The 19,348-nt window shown below is 58.9% G+C and overlaps 1 protein-coding gene across 1 annotated transcript in view; it reads left to right on the plus strand.

Moving 5' to 3' along the window:
- TBCD (tubulin folding cofactor D) overlaps positions 1-19,348 on the plus strand; it is a 130,618-nt gene that overhangs the window by 8,157 nt on the left and 103,113 nt on the right. The window contains exons 6-7 of the mRNA XM_036034290.1: positions 1,157-1,212; positions 6,947-7,079. Of these exons, the coding sequence (XP_035890183.1) occupies positions 1,157-1,212; positions 6,947-7,079 (189 nt within the window). The remainder of the gene's footprint in view (positions 1-1,156; positions 1,213-6,946; positions 7,080-19,348) is intronic.

The following is a 19,348-nucleotide window of genomic DNA, read 5'->3' on the forward strand; positions in this document are numbered from 1 at the left end:
CACGTGGGCCCCCAACATGGCAGCCTGGGGTCATGAAACCTCCCTCCCCGCTCAGCCCACCTCCCTGCCCGCCCCCCACATTCTCCTGGTAGAAGCAAGTGGCTGTCTGGCCCACACGGGAGGGCCACCCAGGGCTCGAGGGCCTGCAGGCAGGACCTGGCGCCTCCCACGTGCACGTGCCTGCTGCGTGTGGACGCCACGTGACTGCTTCCCACCACACGTGACTCGTGCCGCCCTCCCCTGGGAGTCGGTTTTCGGCCGCAGCCCTCACTATGCTGAGGGGACGGTGGGCACGAGGATGACTCCGGTGGCTCCTTTCCTCAGAAATGGTGACCTGGGCTCGGGCCCGGGTGGCTCTGCTCCCGAGCGTGTGCTTTCCACCGCGTTCCTCCCTGCCCACGTGCACGGGCCTCTGGCGTCCTGCTGTCTGCGGCCCTTGGCAGCCCGCGCTGAAAGTCTGTGTCAGAGTTCCCCCTCCCGGTCTTCACGGGAGAGGTGCTCCACGCCCCCGGGTTGCTCCTGTCCTCTCACAGGTGGACGTCCTGCTCTGGGGGTGTCTGTTAGCGCTGTGGCCAGGAGCACCGGCGAGTCCGGCCCTGTGGGCGCCTCTCCCCGCCGCGGGGCCGCTGGGGGAGGGCGGCGCACTTCCAGCCCCTTGGGACTCTGTCTGCAGTTGTTCCCCAGAATGCCTGCCCCAGGGAGGAGCTCTGGGGAGCCTTCTTTCAGAGAACGTTCGTTGAGATGAGACTCAGGACTCGCTTAAGGCGGGCCTCCTGAGCAAAGCTAGTCGCCTGTGTTAGACCCAGGCGTCCTTCCGTCTGAGGGGGCCGGCTGACCGTTCTGACCCGAGACGCCGACCGGCCCAGGCCTGCTCCACGGGCACTCCGCGGTCGGTGCGGGTGGGTGACATGGGGCTCACTCTTCTTCTGCTTTGTCAAGTGCGTTGGCGGGTCCCACGCGCCGTGTGTGGGTGTGGCGCCTCACTGAGGGTGAGCGCAGCACGGGGCCACTGCCACCGCTGGTTCCAGTCTGGGAGCGGTTTGTGCGGCTTTGGCCTGTGGCCTCTGCCTGTGGCCTCTCCAGCCGGGGCCCTCGGGAGGCTGCTGCGTGTGGGCGGGCCCCGGAGACTCACCCTGTCCTCTGTCCTCTCTCGTAGTCCTACCTGGTCGTCAGCGACAAGGCCCGGGACGCAGCTGCTGTGCTCGTGTCCAAGTAAGTGCCCGCCTGACCTCTGGTGCGCTGCTGCTGGTCGACGTGTGACTGGCGCGTTCTGCGAGGGTGTGTCTTACCTACAGTGTCCCCGAGCGTCTGTTGTCTGCAGACGAGGACGCTGGGTTGGGGAAGTCTTTTCTGTTCCCTCGTCCTGCCCTGTTCTTGGAGGGAGCACCGGCTCTGTTAGGGTGTGGGGGTCTCTGAGCCTCCGGTGACCACTGACTATGACAGCTAGGGGCTCACAGGTCTCCCAGTGCTGGGTTGGGGGCCTCACAGGTCCCCTGACACTGGGCTGGGGGCTCAGGGAGGCCATCTGACAAGCCCATTGGCTGAGTGGAGGGCAGATTTGGAATAGGTGTAGCAGTTACACCTGGGGCGTGAGCTCACTTTTATGGTGGTGGCAGTTACATGAGCTTTTGAATGTCACTTACGAGGGGGACCCAAAAACCCCACCAGTCATCTTCTGGAGGGAGGGCTCCATGCAGGACAGACTTCCCCCATCTGGATCAGTGCGCCGGCTAGCATTGTTGTGAGAGGCTACATTCGGTCTCGGTGAGTTTTTTCGAAGACTCAGCGTGTTTGCCCGTTTCACGATGGGTGGTTTACAGGTGCACCCGCCCACACCATGCTGAGTGTGCAGCAGTTTTTGACCAAGAACGGCACAGCTCCCGTGTTCTCCCCTCCTTGTTCACCTGATCTCACCCCGAGGGGATTTCCTTTGTTTCCCCGATGAAAAAAAGTCCTCAAAGGGAAATGTTTTGCTGATGTGGAAGAGGCAAAACAAAAAATGGCAGAAGCACTAAAAGGCATCAAAAGTGACACATTCAAAAAAGTTTTGAGCAGTGGGAAAACGTCTCAATAGGTGTATTGCATCAGTTGGAGAGCACTTTGAAGTGACTGGAGTTTAAACATGTGAGAATAAATACAGCCCTGGCTGGTGTGGCTCAGTGGATTCAGTGTTAGCCTGTGACCCCAAAGATCACTGGTTCGAATCCCAGTCAGGGCACAGGCCTGGGTTGCGGGCCAGGTCCCCAGTTGGCACATGAGAGGCAACCACACACTGATGTTTCTCTCCCTCTCTTTCTCCCTCCCTCCCCTTTTCTAAAAGTAAATAAATGAAATCTTTAAAAGCAAACACAGTTTTTTATAAATAAATTCTGGGTTTTGGGGTCCTCCTCTAGAGAGCAGTTCACACTGGGGTGGTTGTGGCTCGGGGCGAAGACCCCCAGGTGTGCTGTGCTAACTGAACGGTGGGCTGTGCCTCACACAGGCAAGGGTGGTCCTGTCTTAGGAGCCGGGGGAGGCTGGCGGTGGGCCCCAGGCACGCGTGGAGGCTGCGTAAGCTTGTGTCCTGAAGCGTGAGAATGGAAGGAAGCAGGCTTCTAAGTTAATCCTTTGTGCGACGTGTGGTTGAAATGTGTGTAGAGTAAGTCAGAAGACCTGGCATTTGTGGGTTCCCGCTACACTTGTGCAAGTTGGAAGTTGGCTCTAAAAACGTGTGGGTGTTCTGATTGGGAAATGGGCCACACCTCATTTGGGGCCACCTCCTGCTTAGCCGTCTGGCCATGGCCTTGCCCAGAGTGGGACGAGACCCTTGCCTGGCAGGGCCGTGGGCGCTGGGGAGACGCAGGTGAGGGCACTTGCTGAAGCAGGGGGCAGGCCGGGGAAGAGGCCGAGTGTGGGGTTGTGGTGGGGCCGGGAGCGGCCCGGGACGCTCGCCAGGCAGAGCCCTCCTGGCTGTGAGGGAGGCTGAGAAGCGCGTGGCTTTCCCGAGGACTGTGAAAGGGACCACGTGTGTTTGGCAGCTGAAGGAGAGTGCAGGGTGAACTCGCATGTGCTCTCATCCTGGAGACGCGGCCGTTCGTGTCCGGAGCCCTGCCGGCGTGGGTGGGCGCGCGCCCTCCTGGTCCCACAGCCCTGGGGCCCCCTCGGCTTCTTCCCACGTGCTCACCCCGCGACCAGGTTGTCTCTCCAGCCTCCTGTTGGTCAGTATGGTCAGTCCCACCACGAACATCCTGCGTGAAGCTGTGCCATTCCTGGCGATTCCTAGGGGTGTGTTTCTGGGAGTGGGACGAGCATGTCAGGGTTTCAAATGAAATCACTGGAAAGGCCAAGCAAGGCGAAAGCCACAGACCTCTCCCCTCATGGACCCGTAAGTTGTGTGTCACCTCACGAATGAAGAACGTTTGTTTATTACCAGAGATGCGGAGGGTTTGGTAGACTTGTGCCGGGCCTGGCTTTGTGTAGCTTCAGGCCGAGGCCCGAGGAGGTGAGACGCTAAACCTTCATTTCCTCCCGGGTGGGCCCTAGGAAAGGTGACAGCTACCCACTCAGGTGCTGTGTGGGGACAGGCTGAGCCCCGGGCAGGACTCGCCCTCGCCCTCTGGTGGTGGGTGCGAGCCAGTGCTCCTTGTGGTTGGTTCTCAGCGCTTCGGACTGCTCTGCCCTCGTGCCCACCCTGGTGCTCCTGGTCGGGAAGGGTGGTGCGCTCGTGGGCCAGGCTCAGAGCTGGCCTCGGTCCTCCCACCTCGTGGCATGCGCCGGGCGGGTGCTGACCCACGCGTTTCTCAGTCTCTTTTTTGTGGGTTGCTATGATAAGGTCATGGGTGGGTGGGCAGGGTGGGTCGCCTGTGGCTTTTGTCCTCTGCTTGTTTTCTGTCACTTTAGAGTCGGGTGTTCCGTTACAGGAGCTCTTCAATGGAGCGGCTTGCCCTTACCCTTGCTGGTCACATCGTGTCAGAGGCAGGTGTGTCTGTGTGATTGTAGAAGCTGCTCCTACAGTGTGGAAGAGCTGGAGACTGTGGGGCACAGAGGAGCAGGGAAAGCCCCGACAGTTGTAATTCCGACACACGACACACGCGTTCGGGTCGTTGTGCCGCTTTCGGTGCCGGTCTCACGTCGACCTCGCACCGCACACTCGCTGCCCGTGGCTTCCCGTCCCCGTGGAGCGGGCGCCTCCGCGTCCCCCTGGCGCGGGGCCCCGGTAGCCAGTGAGCTCTAACACTTCGTCTTCCCTGTGGCTCTAAGTGGCCCCGTGTGACCCGGATTCCAACATCTGTGGTTCCTTGGGGCGTTTCTGTCTCCACTGGCTCGGGCTCCTCGCCTCGGCGAGGTGGGTCATGGCCCCAGGGGGTCCGTGCCTTCCACTTTCTTCCTTGGACTAAAATTTTCATGCAGGGCAGTTTTTCCCTTTTATTTATTTAGTTATTTTTATTTTAAGTTTAGTCTTATTTTTCTTAAAGATTTTATTTATTTATTTTTAGAGAGGGAAGGGAGGGAGAGAGAGAGAGACAGAGAAACATCCATGTGCGGTTGCTGGGGGCCGTAGCCTGCAACCCAGGCATATGCCCTGACTGGGAATCGAACCTGCGATGCTTTGGTTCGCAGCCCGCACTCAATCCACTGAGCTACGCCAGCCAGGGCGTAGTTTTATCTTATTAAGAGACTTTACAAATAGTCATTTACATTTATCTATCTTTTTGTTATTTAATATACAACTTTTAACCTATTTGGAATGTCTTTTGGTATAGGGTTCCACAGTAGGTCTTCTCCCCTCACAGGTGGCTAATTGTTCTAGCGCCATTCTGTGCCTGTTTAGCTTTTCCGTTAACTTATGATACTCTTTACAAGCACGGCAGGTCCTCAGCAGAATAGGGTCGTCACCTCCCCTGTGCTGTTCCCCCCTGAGACCAGGCTACGGAGTTCTCGGGGTGTGCTGACAGCACCGACGAGCACCTGGAGTGGCCGGCTGTGCCCCGCATGTCCTGTGCTGGCGGTCTGGTCCCGGCTCTGCTGCTCGTCGTGCTGGCCATGTCGTGGGGCTGCTCTCTGAACCTCCTGCACGGGGTGGGTGACTGAGCTGCGGGGCCTGAGAGGCGAGGTCCCCTCGGAGGGGGCGAGGGTTCAGGGGGTCTCAGGTTGTGTGCCAGGGCCCCCTTTCCTCTGGGCAGGGTAGACCGTTTTCTTTGTTGCTCGCCTGTGTCTTTGGACCTCTCCTGTAAACGTGTTCCTTTGTTAGTGAGAAAAACATAAAGTAACATACTTAACTCTTTCAGAGGAGCCTTAAGTTTTTACCTGAATGTGCAAACTCACCTTGTGAGGTTGTTCGAGGGGGAACCCCTGACGTGCAGCACACAGAACGCTGAGCTCCTGGCCAGGTGCTGCGGCGCGGAGGCACAGGTGTGATGGTCAGGCGAAGGTCGCGGTGGCGGCAGGATGGGCAGGATCCTCTGGAGGGGCGGGTGGCCTGAGTGTCAGGTGCTGTGACCAGTCCGTCAGCCCTGGGCCCTCTTCTGTCCGGGGCTCAGCACCCTGTGGTCCCTGGGCCTGTACACGCTGCCCTGCGGTCTCCGGCCCGAGGGCCAAGGTGGGGGTCGGGCTGCGGAGCAGGTTGCTGCACACGTAGCCCTCACCCTGTGCCCCTGGGAGCGTGGGATTTGAAGCAGGGCCACTGAGGACGTTGCTGCAGGGTCTGTGTAATGCCCGTGCAGGTGGACAGGCACCCGGAGGTGCAGACTGTGAGGGAGAACCCTGGGCGCCCCTCCAGACCTGTGAGACACCACATTTTGCGGTGAACACATGAGTTGGCCTTTGTCACTGGCATCCTGACGTTTCATGGACATACTTGGTGACTGGCGATCTCCAGGTGTGCGCTCTGACGCGGGGGCAGGAAGGCAGTCCTGGGGCCTTTGCTCGGCTCCTTGTCTCTGGGGTTCCGCAATCACAGGCCGCGCTGCTGCCATGGGCACGGGCTGTGGCTGTCCTGTGGGCAGCGGCCTGGGGGGCAGGGCAGGAGATTCCCCAGGGTGCCAAGGGGGAGAGTGTGGAGCTTTACCACCTGAGGAGGAGGAAGAATGTCAACATGTCGTGAAAGAGGGATTAGGGCTGACCCTCCCTCAGTGTTCTGGGGGCTGCTGAGTGGAGTGTGAGATCCTCACCGTTCACCAGAGTTTGGGGGCCCTCCTCCTGCTGTTCTCTGGTCGCACATCCCCTTGGGAGGTTGGCCCTGTGCTGCCTGCCACCCCCCTTCCTCGGCTGCTTGCTTTGTGTCAGTTTGCTTGTTTCCTGTGTGTCTGCCCCCAGAGTGCGAGCTCCCCCGGGGGCCCAGCGCAGGACACGGAATTGGAGAGCTGGGGGCTGGCGTGTGGATGGACAGGGGAGGAAAGGAGCGCCTGACTCTGGTGTGGGGGCTGGAGGATGGCTGCAGGCCCAGACCAGGTGTCTGCGTGGGCGGACGAGAGCCAGTACCCCCGTCCGAGGTTTGGGGGCACACACGCAGTGCTGAGCACAGGCCTGGCACGTGGGGTCGTGGACAGCCGCTGGAGCTCTGCGCGGGGAAGGGCACCCACCACGGACGCAGGGCGAGAGGTGCGGGCCTGCTGCTGGGCAGTGTCTGCGGAGGAAGGAGGGCTGAGGCGTGGGCATTGGTGGGGCTCCCGGGCAGCCGTGGGGGCCAGTGAAGGTGGCCCTGTGGTGAACGGGGCCTCGGGAGGAGGGGTCCCAGTAAGGGGGAGGGGGGTGTGTGGCCTGCGTGTGGCTTCAGAGGTCATGGTCGGGAGTCGCCCCCAGGACCACAGTCTGGGCAGCGCCTTCGTCCCCTAGATCGGCCGTGCTGCCGGGGTCTGCCCGTGACCCGGCCCCAGAGGATGAGGACCGGGACGGGGTGGGCGGTGGGGCGAGTCCTCCATGGCCGGGCCCGGGTCGAGCTGTTGCCCGCCTGTGTTTTCCTTGGCAGGTTCATCACGCGGCCTGACGTCAGACAGCAGATGATGGCGGACTTCCTGGACTGGAGCCTGTGCACGCTGGCGCGAGCCTCCTTCCAGACCATCGAGGGGGTCATCGCCATGGATGGGACGCTGCAGGCCCTGGTAAACGTGGCCCTGGGGTGGGGGTGGGGGGCAGCTGTCCGTGGCCAGAGTGCCGCGCTGTCCAGGCAGCGGGACAAGTCCCGTTGTCTCCGTTCTGAAGTAGTTGGGACGCAGGGAGGTGTCCAGCCCTGACAGGGCAGGGAGCCGAGTGTCTTTCCGCTGCTTTGGACGGGACCTGAGGCTGCCGAGGGCTCTCCGTTCCTGTGGGAAGGAGCTGAGCGGCCTGCTGGTCGCCACCAGGGGGCAGTGGTGCCTGCGGAGCTGTCCGGGCGGCAGGCAGGGTGTGTCCTCCTCTGGTTTCCTACTGCTCACCGGTGTTGAGGAGTGTAATTACTGGAACGGGCTCTGATGAAATCAGGCAGGTGCTCAGGTTGGGGTGTCTAAGGCTGGGTTAAACACAGACCTGACACCTCACCTTTCCTGGCTGTCCTGCTTTGCTCACCTGTGGCGTTGCCTTTTCTAGTTCAGGTTCCGCAGAAAGGGTCCGGCCGTCCATGCCCAGGGGCTTGTGGGCCAGCGCACCCTCCTGGAGAGCACCCAGCTCCATGCCCTCCTGTTCCGCCTGCTGCTCTTTGACTGCAGTGGGGAGCTGCCACTGCTGTCCCCCTCCGGGAGGCTGCAGAGGCCCCCCGCCCCCTTTCAGGAGAGCAGGGCGCTGTGGGCTGTGTCTAAATCGAGGGGTTGGGGCCCGTGACTCAGTGTGATGTCGGGTTCTTGGGTGTGCCTGTCTGCTCTCATCGGCTGTTGCAGGTTCTGATGAGGTGGTGTGGGAGGCTGGGAGGGCCAGTGGGAAGTGGAGCGATGGTGTGATAACCCGGGGCAGTGGGCAGGGGTGTGGGAGGCAGGGTGCTGGTGGCCAGCTGCAGGCCCCGAGGGGAACCCTAACCCTTCTCCCCAGGGTTCAGGCCCGGCGGGAGCTGACTGCCTGGTTTTCTCCTGGAGACATTCTCCATGTCTGTCCCTCTTCATTCCTGTTACCATTGTCCTCAGGGGGGATTCCTTTTCAAGTGATGAGAATATCTGAGACATGTAAAAACGGAAACGTAGAGTCCTGCCTGGTGTGGCTCAGTGGACTGAGTGCCAGCCTGCGAACCAAGGGTCGCCAGTTCGATTCCTAGTCAGGGCACACGCCTGGGTTGCAGTCCAGGTGCCCAGCAGGGGGCATGTGAGAGGCAACCACACACTGATGTTTGTCTCTTCTTCCCTTCCCCCTGTTTAAAAATAAAGTAAATAAAATTAAAAAAAAGGAAATCTAGAAAAATAAAATATTTCCAGGATTCCCATTGAAGTAATGTTTTTTTATTTTTTCTTCCATCTTATGTAAATGTTATGCCTCAATTTAAAGAAACTTGTGTAAGTTAGTGCGGTTAGTGCACGTATTTTACGTGTGCACAAGGCCGTGCAGCCGCCACCACTGCCCACTTCTGGAACATTCTCATCGCCTCTGGAGGAAGCCCACACCTGTCCGCAGTCGCTCCCGCTCCCTCACTGCAGCCGTGGGTTCGCCGTTCCGTCGTCTCACACGCATGGGACCCGCGGGCGTCCCCTCGGGGCCTGGCCTCTCTCCTGAGTGTGCGTTCTGGCTCACCCGTGCTGCAGCCCATGTCGGTCCTCGTTCCCGTTTATGCCACGTGATGCACCCTTCACGGGTGTCCTGGCTGCCGCGGGCGATGCTGCCCTGGACCCCCTTGTGCTAGTTTTTGTTTGAGCACCAGTGCGCACTTCCCTTGGGCACACAACAGCAGCGTTTGAAGTACATTTAACAATTTCAGTATTCTCGTTTACGAGGTCTGTAAACACTTTCTGTCTGCACATCTGCCGTATTGCTGATGGTGGGGTGCCCACACATGTGGGTGCCCAGCCTGTGCCTTCAGGTGGCTCTCATTCCGGCTGGACCTGGGGGGTGCCCTGGACTCCCTGGGACGTGTGGCTAACCGCTGTGGTGGAAGTCGATGGGGGTGAGGCTCTTTGGGAGGCTGCCCAGTGCGGAGTGCGGCGTGGGGGTGTGCAGGTCACAGCGTGTGCCCCCGGCCGCCGTGGTCTGGGTCCTGGGGCGATGCATTTGTGTTTAGGCAGTTCTGGTGGAGGAGGGTGGATGGGGTTGAGATGGTTTATTTGAAGGTTTTGGTGTAAGTGGACTCCTGATTTCTTGCCATGAGTCGCATGGAGAAGTCTTAGGTCATGGAGAAACCGTGGAAGGTCTGACAGAACGTGGCCGGAGCCTGTCCGTCCAATGTGGCCTGCAGGGGGGACAGTGAGTCCCGCCTGAGCGTGACGCTGCTTCTGCAGGGGCAGCGCCCTCGAGCGAGCTGGAGCCAGCGGCGTGGCTGTGGCCAGGGGGCAGGTGCCCTGTGCTGGGCAGTGGGGCGTGTGTGCTCCAGCCACCGTGAGACGCCCTGATGGCTTCCCGGTCCCTCGACTCTGGCTTTATTTTTATCCGCCTGATCATCAGTGTGGGTTAGGTGAGCCAGGCGAACGTATAAGTACCACGGAAACTAGGGGCTGATTTTTGTTTTTTTACTATCGATTGTTTCAGAGAGAGAGAGACGCTGGTTTGTTGTCCTGCTCATTCATGCGCTCACTCACAGGCTGGGTCTTGTACGTGCCCTGATCCTGGGGACCGAACCTGCCACCTGGGCACACGCGGGTGATGCTCTGACCCCCTGAACTGCTGGGCCAGGCCTGTGAGTTGATTTTTGTTTCCCTTGAGGCACATTCTTCGGCTGGAGAAGGCCCCGGGGCCACTCTGTCCAGTTTTACAGTTGCTTTGCCAACAGATTGCTTTTCCTTGCATTTTTGATCATCTGGCTGCTGTCTTAAGAGCGTTGCACGTTTTCTGTTTTTTTTTCCCTTCCCAGAGGGCTGGTGTGTGCATCGAACAGCTGCCTGCTGCAGGGAGGGCTGGCATCGGCCCCCGGCACGCTGACCAGCCAGTGGTGGGGAGTGCTCTTTGTTTGGATGCCTCCACGCTCCACGCTTAGGACCAGGGAAGTTCTTTTTCCAATTTCTCCTGAGAAACAAAAAGGTTTCCTCAAGGCTTAAAGAAGCCTGGCCCCCGCCCCTGCCCTGTGTGGGCGAGGGATGAGGAAGGTGCACCCCTCTCCCGCAGGGCACCGGACGTGCGTGGGCCACGCCTCAGCAGCCTGAGCTGCGGCCTGACCTGCGGCCGGCTCCCTGGGAGGTGAGCGCCGGGCTTCTGGGGAGCAGCGGCCTGCGGGGCAGCAGTGTCCCCCCGGAAAGCCTGGGGTCTCTCTGGAACGGCGCCCTGCGTCCTCTTCTTTAGCTGGGGGGGCAGTTGGGTCTCGTTGCCGTGCCGCCGGCGGGGCAGGAGGAAGCGCCGAGCTCTCGCGGGCGACGTTGCGGTTTCGCCATGAGCTCGTCAGACCTGAACAGCAGAGGCCGGGCGTCCGGGGCATGACGAAACTTGCAGGGTGTTGTGCTTGTGCTTTAGGGTTTCAGCTGCTCCCTTTGATGCACTTGGCTTCGTTTTCATCCACCTGTTCATTAGTGTGGGTTAGGCGAAACAGGTGAACTCATAACAAGTACCATCGAAACTCGGAGCTGATTTTTATTTCCCTTGAAGCATGTGCCTCTCGCAGCGATGATTTTTAACTCCTGTGGGAGGGAAACAAGTGTTTGGCAGCCTCATTGCACTGGGAGGCCCCTTTGCTCTCGCTTCGTAAAGCACCCTTTGGGTTAGTCCCACTCAGCGCGTCAGGATTAATGCCGGTCGAGGCGGTTTGAGGGAGGAAAGCAGAGACAGTCGAGAGTGGCTGTCCCTGGGCCCTCTGGAGCCCCGCGCACTTCCCGGTGCGGCTGCTGCCTGGCACTGCTGCTGGGAGAGTCTGGCTGCTCTCCCAGGGGACTGGGCGGTGCGCGGGGGGGCCCACTGCTGAAGCGGGGTCCTTCTGGGTGACAGCGCTGCCAGCTTGTCGTTGACAGGAGGCTCCCCCTTGTTAAGGGGGAGCAGTTGCAAACAAGCACACAGAGAGCCAGGTAGGCAACAGGCTGCCTGCCCTGCAGGCCCCGCCCTCGCCCAGAGCTCCGTGAGGGGCAGGGGCGGCGCCAGCCCCTCGGCCCAGGGGGAAGAGGCTGTCCCAGTGTGGGGAGGTGGCTCTGCCCTGGGCACCTGGCTGCCCCACGGAGGCTGATGTAAGTGGGCCAGTCCCGAGCCTGGGGATGCTGTAGCAACACCTGTGACCCCAGGCAGAGGTGACGGCCTTGCTCCACACCCGTCTGCAGAAGGGAAATAACAAGCCTCTTTCCTCAGAGGGTGGTGTGGCGGCTAATTAGTGTGTGCTATGCTCTTTGAAGATGAAAAGAAGCCACTTGATTATCCAGAACAATTCTCATGTGGGCTTGATTGTTTTCTTTTTTTAATTTAAAATTTTTAATTGATTTTAGACTGAAGGATGGAGAGAGAGAGAGAGAGAGAGAGAGAGAGAGAGAGAGAAACATTGATTTGTCATTCTACTTATTTATGCCCTCGTCGGTTTCATCGGTTGATGCTGTACGTGCCCTGACTGGGGTTGAAACCCACAGCCCTGGTGTGTCGGGACGGCGCTCCAGCCGCTGGGCCACCCGCCCAGGGGTGGTCTCTCTTCTGTTGGGGTCCCTTGGAGAATGGCACCCAGTGGTTTTCTTCAAGGTTCAGTTTGGCCAAGAGGACAAGTTGTCCAAACAGGGCTTCTTAGTCATGGGACTGGCCGGGGCGGGGTTCCGGGCGAGTGAGCAGAAGGTGGTGAGAGCCGTTTGAGCGGGTTCGTCTTCGGAGTGGCACTGGTGTGACCGCTCTGTGCTCTGGCAGCACCCGGTGAAGCGAGGCGCCCTCAGTTTCCCTGTGGGATTAGGTAAAGGTGCTGAGCAGCCAACTCCGACACTATTTTAATTTCGCGTAACTCAGCACTTTACGTGGGGCAGGTAGCACGGGGGTGGCAGGAGTCTTGTCGAAACCTGCGTGTGTGGGGCACGCCTTTAATTCACTGGCAGGCCAGGTTTGTGCACCTGCTGGGCGACGAGGCCCCTCGTCCCTGTTGAACAGGTGTGCGCTTTGCTGGCAGCCCGGCCGGGGCCACGCTCGGAGGACGAGCAGCCTCTCCGGTGGGGAGAGCAAGCACACAGGCTGTGCGCCTGTCGGTGTGGGGCCGGCCGGGCGCTGCAGGCCTCGTGGCCAGTTGCCCCCGTTCCTGGCCCATGGCCCCTCCTCTGCAGGCCCTGGGGTCTCCCTGTAGCTCCCACCACCTGCGGCTGCATTCTTAGGGCCGTGGTTCCTGCTGACCCCGCCCTTCCCTCCGACACAGTGTTCCCTCCGGCTCTTTCTGGGGGCGGCTGACGTTTTCTCCCAATTCACCTGTGACCTTCAGTTCCTGGTTTCTCCCTCGTCCTGTGCACCTCTCTGAGTCACGCCCTGTACGTCCAGGGTTGTGTGTTGTCTGTTGCTTCTCCTCCCTGCGACCCCGCAACAAACGAAGATGCTCGGTGCTGGCTGTGCTGAGCGGAGGATGCTCCTCCGGCCATCCTTTGCCAATTTGGTGCTCACCTGCCTGCCCCCTGGGTGGGCCATTTCCCCCGTCCCAGGGTCTTTGGTCCAGAGCAGCACTCCCACCGACGGGAGCTGGACCTGGCCACTTGATTCCTCGGCTGCAGCCGTGCCTGCCTCCCTCAGAGGTGCCACTCTGGGGAACTGGGTGTCGGAGGGACCTGGAGTGGGAGGGACCTGGAGCCAGAGCAGACAGCCCCCGGCAGTGCTGTGCCCTGGGCAGTCAGACCAAGGGAGGGTGGTCCTGTTGGTCCCCTGGCCCTGCCCTTGGGAGCCCAGGGTTCTGGGCTCTGTCCTGCCCCCGGGAGAGGGGTGGGCAGTGAGGTACAGGTAGGAAGAGGTGGAGCTTGGGCCCAGGCACTTCCTGGTGGTTCACAGGCAGGCAGTCCCTTGCTGTTGAGCCTGTCAGTGGCTCAGCTCTGTGCCCATCTAGTCTTGGGCCAGGTGTGCCTGCTCCTCCTCCCCTTCCTCCCGGTGCCGCCTGTTGTTTCACTTCCGCACAGAGTGGGGAGGGAAGCGCCACTGTTGGAGTGGGCCCTTCCCTGCCCACAGAGAAGCCCAGGATTTGGGGGTGGGTCATTCGGAACAAGAATGTCTCAGTGGCCTCCTGCTGCTGGGCTTGTGCTCACCGTGTGGGCTGTCCAGGACAGTTGCGTCCTGGCTGGGTGCACAGTGGGTTGGACTGTTGCCCTGATGCACCGAGGTTGTGGGTTCAGGCCCTGTCCAGGGCACACTGAAGCAGCAGCCAGTGGGTGCATGAGTGAGTGGAACAACAAACAGGTATCTCTCTCTGTCTCCCTCTTTTTCTCTCTCTAAAACCAATCCATAAAAAAACTGTGAAAGAGCCGGTGAGTAAGGCAGTAGCACACCTTGCTGTGAGCAGACCGGTGGATGACGGGGAAGCTGCGCCTGGAGACGAGGGCGGGAAGCCACAGGCGTCACCAGCCGTGTCCGGGCTCACCGCGGGCAGGACGGACGCCCCGGCAGGGACGGCACGCCACCTGCCCACCTGCGTGAGGGCTTCCGTCGGCAGTTCCCTCTCCTCCGAAGGTCAGGGAGGAGCTGGATGTGCTTACGTTGTTTATTTGAACGTTTCCTTATGAAGTAATTTTGTTTCACACATTTGTATACTTGAAATTCTTTATAATTTATTTGACACAAATTGACTTTTGGTCGAGATGGAGGGTTAGGTGGACACTGCTTCGCCTCCATAGAAAGAATTACAACTGATCCCAAAACAACAACACTCAGAACTGTCCAGCGGCCGCATGGATGATCCCGCATTCACACGTGTTGGATAGAAATTGGGAGGGATACCTTGGGAGCAAGTGATCCCAGGCCGGACCGCACAGCCCAGGGTTCCAGTATTGGGGAGATAAGTCCCCATAACTTCTGGCTGTAAAAACCAGTGGGGTTTGGGGCGCCAGAAGAAACTGCTGGGTTTTCAGGAGACTCCACTTAAAGGGCCCACACAGATTTAGAACGTACGCAGACCCACCCACTCTGGGGTTCTCCACCAGGGCAACAGCTCGAAGGGCGCCGGGTTGCATACGGAGAGAAAGTGACGTGACTGCAAACAGGGCCAGTGCTGGGCAAAACCCTAGAAGCCAGGCAGCGGCATTGGCCCCTCTCCAAGCCCTCCCCTCCAGAAGCCAGGAAGGGCGAACCCAAGGCTCCGCCCCACACAATTTACAGGTGCCTTTTTCTACCACAGACCACACTGCTAAGGGAGTTGAAGCAGCTCCTCCTAGTACACAGAGATGCACAGGGTGGCTCCAGATTGAGGAGTCAAACATGGCCTAAATGAAAGAACAGAGCAAAACTCCAGAAAAAAGAACTAATGAAATGGAGACAGCCAGCCTATCAGATGCAGAGTTCAAACACTGGTGGATCAGGATGCTCAAAGAACTCACTGAGTACGGAAACAACATAAGCAAGAAGTGAAGGCTACACACAGTGAAGTAAAGAAACATCTACAGGGAACCATCATGGAGGGTAGGAAGCCGGGATTCAAACCAACGATTTGGAACATAAGAAGAAATAAGCATTCAAGCAGAACAGCAAGAAGAAAAAATTTTAAAAAACTGAAGGTAGTATAAGGACCCTCTGAGACATCTCCAAATGTACCACCATCTAATCACAGGGATGCCAGAAGAAGAAGAGGAAGAATTTAAAAACTCTTCAGAAAAAATAATGAAAGAAAACTTCCCTAATTCAGTGAAGGAAATTGGCACACAAGTCCAGGAAGTAGAGAGTCCCAAACAAGTTGGACCCAAAGAGGACCGCACCAAGACACATCATAATAAAATGCCAAAGGTTAAAGATAAAGACAATCTTAAAAGCAGAGTTACCTACAAAGGAGTTCCCATAAGACTTTATTTAAGCTGATTTCTCAAAAGAAACCTTACAGTAGGAAGGGGCTGGAAAGAAGTACTCAAAGTGATGAAAAGCAGGGACCTACATCCAAGGTTGCTCTATCCAGCAAAGCTTTCATTTAGAATGGAAGGGCAGACAAAGGCTTTTCAAACAAGGTAAAGCTAAAGGAGTTCACCATCCACCAAGCCCTTATTATGTGAAATATTAAAGGGACTATTTTAAGAAAAAGATCAAACCTATGAACTTTAAAATGGCAACAAATTCACGAGTGTCAACAACTGAATCTTAAAGATAAAGTAAGCAAACAACCAGAACAGGAACAGAATCGTAGGTATGGAGATCATTTGGAGGGCTGTCAGCCGAGGTGAGGTGTGGGATTGGGGGAAAAGATACAGAAAATAAGAAGCATAATGGTAGGTGCAAAATAGACGGGGAGGTTAAGAATAGTATAGGGAATGGAGAAGCCAGAGAACTTACAATGCATGACCCATGGCATGGACCTAAGGGGGGGGAGTGCTGGTGGGAAGCGGGGCATAGGGTGGAGGGGGCAAAGAGGAAAAAAGTAGGACAGCTGTATAGCATAATCAATAAATATATTTTCAAAGTAATTTGACACAAATTTATTTTATCAAAAATTGTATTTTTTGTCATGCTGGGTGGTCCTTGCTAATTCTAATCAGCCATTTATCCCAGCCGTTGAAACGTATTTCCAGCCCTGGCTGGTGTGGCTCAGTGGATTTGAGTGCCAGCCTACGAACAAAGGGTTCCCGGTTCAACTCCTGGTCAGGGCACATGCTGGATTGTGGTTGAGAGGCAGCCCATCAATGTTCCTCTCATCACAGTCGATGTTTCTCTGCTTGTCTTTCTCCCTTCCCCCTCTAGAATAAATCTTGAAAAAGAGAGAAAACATGTTTCCAGTTAAGTTTTCTGCATTTGAAGTTCCTTTTTCCTCCTTGATGTACACGGCTCTGAGAAACCAAACCGGGCTTACTCTGGGGAGGGGAGAAAGGGGCTGGCAGGTGCTGGGTCCGGCTGGCCGGCCCCTCGGGAGCGTCTCTGGGGCTCCTGTCTGGGGCCTGGCCTGGAGCCCAGCCTGGGCACTGCCTGCGGGACAGGCGGGTTCTGTGTGACCGCACACCCACCTGGCCTCAGTCCTGGGCAGGTGGCAGGGCCCTTGATGCCTTCCTGTTCACATTCCAGCCAGCAGAGCCCAGCTACCTCAGCGGTGGGAGGGCCCTCCCCTGGCGCGGCCCAAAGGGATCCTCTGGGGGGAGTGTTGGGTGCTCCTGTGTGAAGTGCTTCAAGGACACTGGGCCCTGTGCAGCCTGCTGCCCTCTGCAGAAGGTGGGGCCCTGCGTGGGCTCTTTCCCACAGGCAAGGGCCGAGGGCCTGGCTCGAGGAGGCGTCCAGCCTGGAGCTGGTTGCTTCGGTGCTCAGGTCCTTCCTGCCTGGGTCCTCCCCTTTGTGTGTCCCGACAGGGTGCAGCACTGCTGCTCAACCGCAGGACGAGACTCAGGAGCACAGAGCAGGGCAGCCCGCTCTGCCCAAGCTCTGTCCTGTTGGCCAGTCCAGGTGTCTTCCTGAGGGACCAAGGGCAGGGCAGCAAGGGGCCCACCGGGGCCCAGAGTGCACCACCTTGCAAGGAGAACTCATGAGTGCTGTGGGCTCCTGTGCTGGGGGGTCTTTTCTCCCCAGGCCTGGGCTGGAGCTGCTTTTCTTGGCCTGGGCTTGGTGGTGCTTCAGGGAGCCTCGGACCAGCCTCTCCTGCACGGCAGCCGGGTGGACCTGCTGCTGGGTCGCTGACAGGGTGATTCATGCTGGGCGAGGATGCCTGGGGAGGGGAACCCGGTTTTCGGGTTGAGAAAGGCAAGCTGGGGAGGGTAGGAGTGAGGGGGGGGTGTGGTGTTTTAGAATGACCACTGAGAAACTCGTGTCGTTGCGCCTGCGCTGTGCTGGTTTCTAAACACAGCGCAGGGTGGGCAGGTCTCAGCCACGCTGTGCAGGTGGCCAAGTGCTGTCCCCTCCGGATGGGCATGCCTTCCGCAGGCTTGGCTGTGTCTCCTGCTCCCGTGCTGTGGGGCGTGCTCCGGGCTGTCAGGTGGGCCTCTGTTTGGTCAGGGCTCCCTCCCACTCTCCTGTGGAGGGCAGTGACGGTGGCTCTGTTTTTAGGTGAGAAACACCCACAAACAAAACCAAAGCTCCGCTTCTGGCATATTTTTGTTCCTCCTTTCTTACCCTTCTGCCCTCTGGGCTATGTCAGGAATTTGGCAAATAAAGACTGCTCACGTGAGCGTTTTTGCATTTCAGAGCAGGAGGGTTCTTGTTGAGTGAGCGTGCCCAGAGGGCGCAGCAGCCAGTGGCAGCGCTGCTTTCCGCTCTTTGCTGTCCTACCTTCCGCCCCCCTTCGGCCCTCCTCCAGGTCCTCCTGTCGCTCACCTGCAGAGGCCTCGTTGTTGTTGGTTCCAGCTCCTGCCGCGGGTCCCTCCATTCTGCTGCCACTGTCACTCTGTCCAGTTTAGGTACTGGGCATGTGTCACTGTGCCTGGGATTGGGTGGTTGCCCCCTTGCCTACAACATGAAATTTCAGTCCCTCCATGGTTTCTAAGGAGGGAGTTCGTTATCTGTCGCATAACAACCCACCCCAAGGCTGTGGCTTAAGACAGAGCCATTGTTTGTGTGGATTCTGCGGGTCCACAGGGAAGGGCTCAGGGGTAGCTTGTCTCTGCCCCCGATGCCAGGGGCCTGGGCTGAGGAAGGCACGGGGACCATCTGCAAGACTGGGCTGGGGGGGGGGTGTCCCAGGGGCAGCATCTGGGGAGCCGGTGGCCTGGGCCCTGAGGGCACCGTGTCATTTCCCTGGCTTCTGTCGGTGGGGCAGCTGGAAGCCTGTGCAAGGGGCTGGCGAGCAGGACCCCACGGGACCTTGGGCCTGGGTGGAGGGTCGTCAGGGACTCGTCCGCAGAGGGCGGGTTGCCCCGTGACTTTCCCAGACTGCGCACGTGGGAGCAGGAGGGGCCTCGTGTGTCACGATGGTCGGGCACCAGCGTCAGCTGCGCTGGTCATGGGCCGGGCCGGGGCCACAGTCACCCCGAACTGATGCCCTTTCTGCACAGACCTGGGGCGCCTGTCTGACACCTCCTGCTTGCTCCCCCAGACCTGTCGACCCGTGTCCTTGGCTCAGTCGAGTCCTGTGTCCTCGCGCCTGCCCACCTGCCCTCCCACGAGAGCTTGCCCTGAACCGATGCCTGTTTCGACCCTTCCCTGGCATGCGGGGCGTCTCGTTGCGTTGTCACGTGGGCTCTGCTGCATGTTACGTGGCCCACCCACCCGTGGGATTGTAGGCGGTGCTTTCTGGCTCTCTCCAAACCCGCGAGTCCCTGGAAGGAAGGGGCCCGGTGTCTGCTCAGTGAGGGTTTGTCCGGCTTCTCTCTGAAGCACATTGAACTGCACACGTTTGAATTTATATGGGGTAAGCTAATTCGGACTTTTGTATTTCACATACATTAAACCTAGGGAAGAGTTCTTAAAATAGTTTTTCCGACAACAACCCGGAATGTGTATTTACTTGGTGGGAAACATTCTGACCTCTGTGGCGAATGCATTTGACGTTCATTTGCATTTTGTTCTTAAAGTGGCTCAGAGGACCTGGGTGCTCTCGTTAGCCCATCTTACGTGCCGAGGGAAACGGGGCTCAGAGGAGGAAACGGGGGCTCAGAGGAGGAAACGGGGGCTCAGAGGAGGAACGGGGGCTCAGAGGAGGCGGCTCCCTGCCCGGGTCCAGGAGGGGGCTGCAGAGCTGAGTGGCCCAGGGTTCCCCGGTGTCCACTCAGCGCTCAGCAGGTTCAGTAGACGGAGCGTGAGGACTCCCCTCTTCTCGTCAGCACCTCCCCTCCCCCGGCGACCCCCACCCTGTCTGCCCACCAGTCACAGGGGCCCCCTGGGCTTGTGATGCCCTCCTGCCCTTTCCCAGCGTCAGTTTCTTGGTGGCTCTGTGTGGCCATGACGCCTGACCGGACTCCTTGTCCTCTGCTCCCCCCTCCCCAATCTATGCGGGGCTCCCAGTCCCACCTGCTGCTTTGCTCTCACTGCACCCTAGGCCGGCTGCGCCTGCCTGCCCCGGGCCCGTTGATGCTATGGACCCCTCCTCAAGGCTCACGCTTTGCCTTGGGATGCCGCTGGGTGCACGGGACCCACCGTGCGTCTGAACTGTTGTGGGTCTGCTTCCACGTTCCACGTGGGGTTTGAACCTCCGTTCTCGTGTCAGCTGTGTTTCTCGACCTGAGGCGGGGAGTCCGTGTGTGCAGAGGTGGACAAGTTACCCCTCGGATCTCCGCTGCCGGGTGCAGGGTGCCTC

Source organism: Phyllostomus discolor, chromosome 8 (assembly GCF_004126475.2).
Source record: "Phyllostomus discolor isolate MPI-MPIP mPhyDis1 chromosome 8, mPhyDis1.pri.v3, whole genome shotgun sequence".
NCBI classification, from domain to species: Eukaryota; Metazoa; Chordata; class Mammalia; order Chiroptera; family Phyllostomidae; genus Phyllostomus; species Phyllostomus discolor.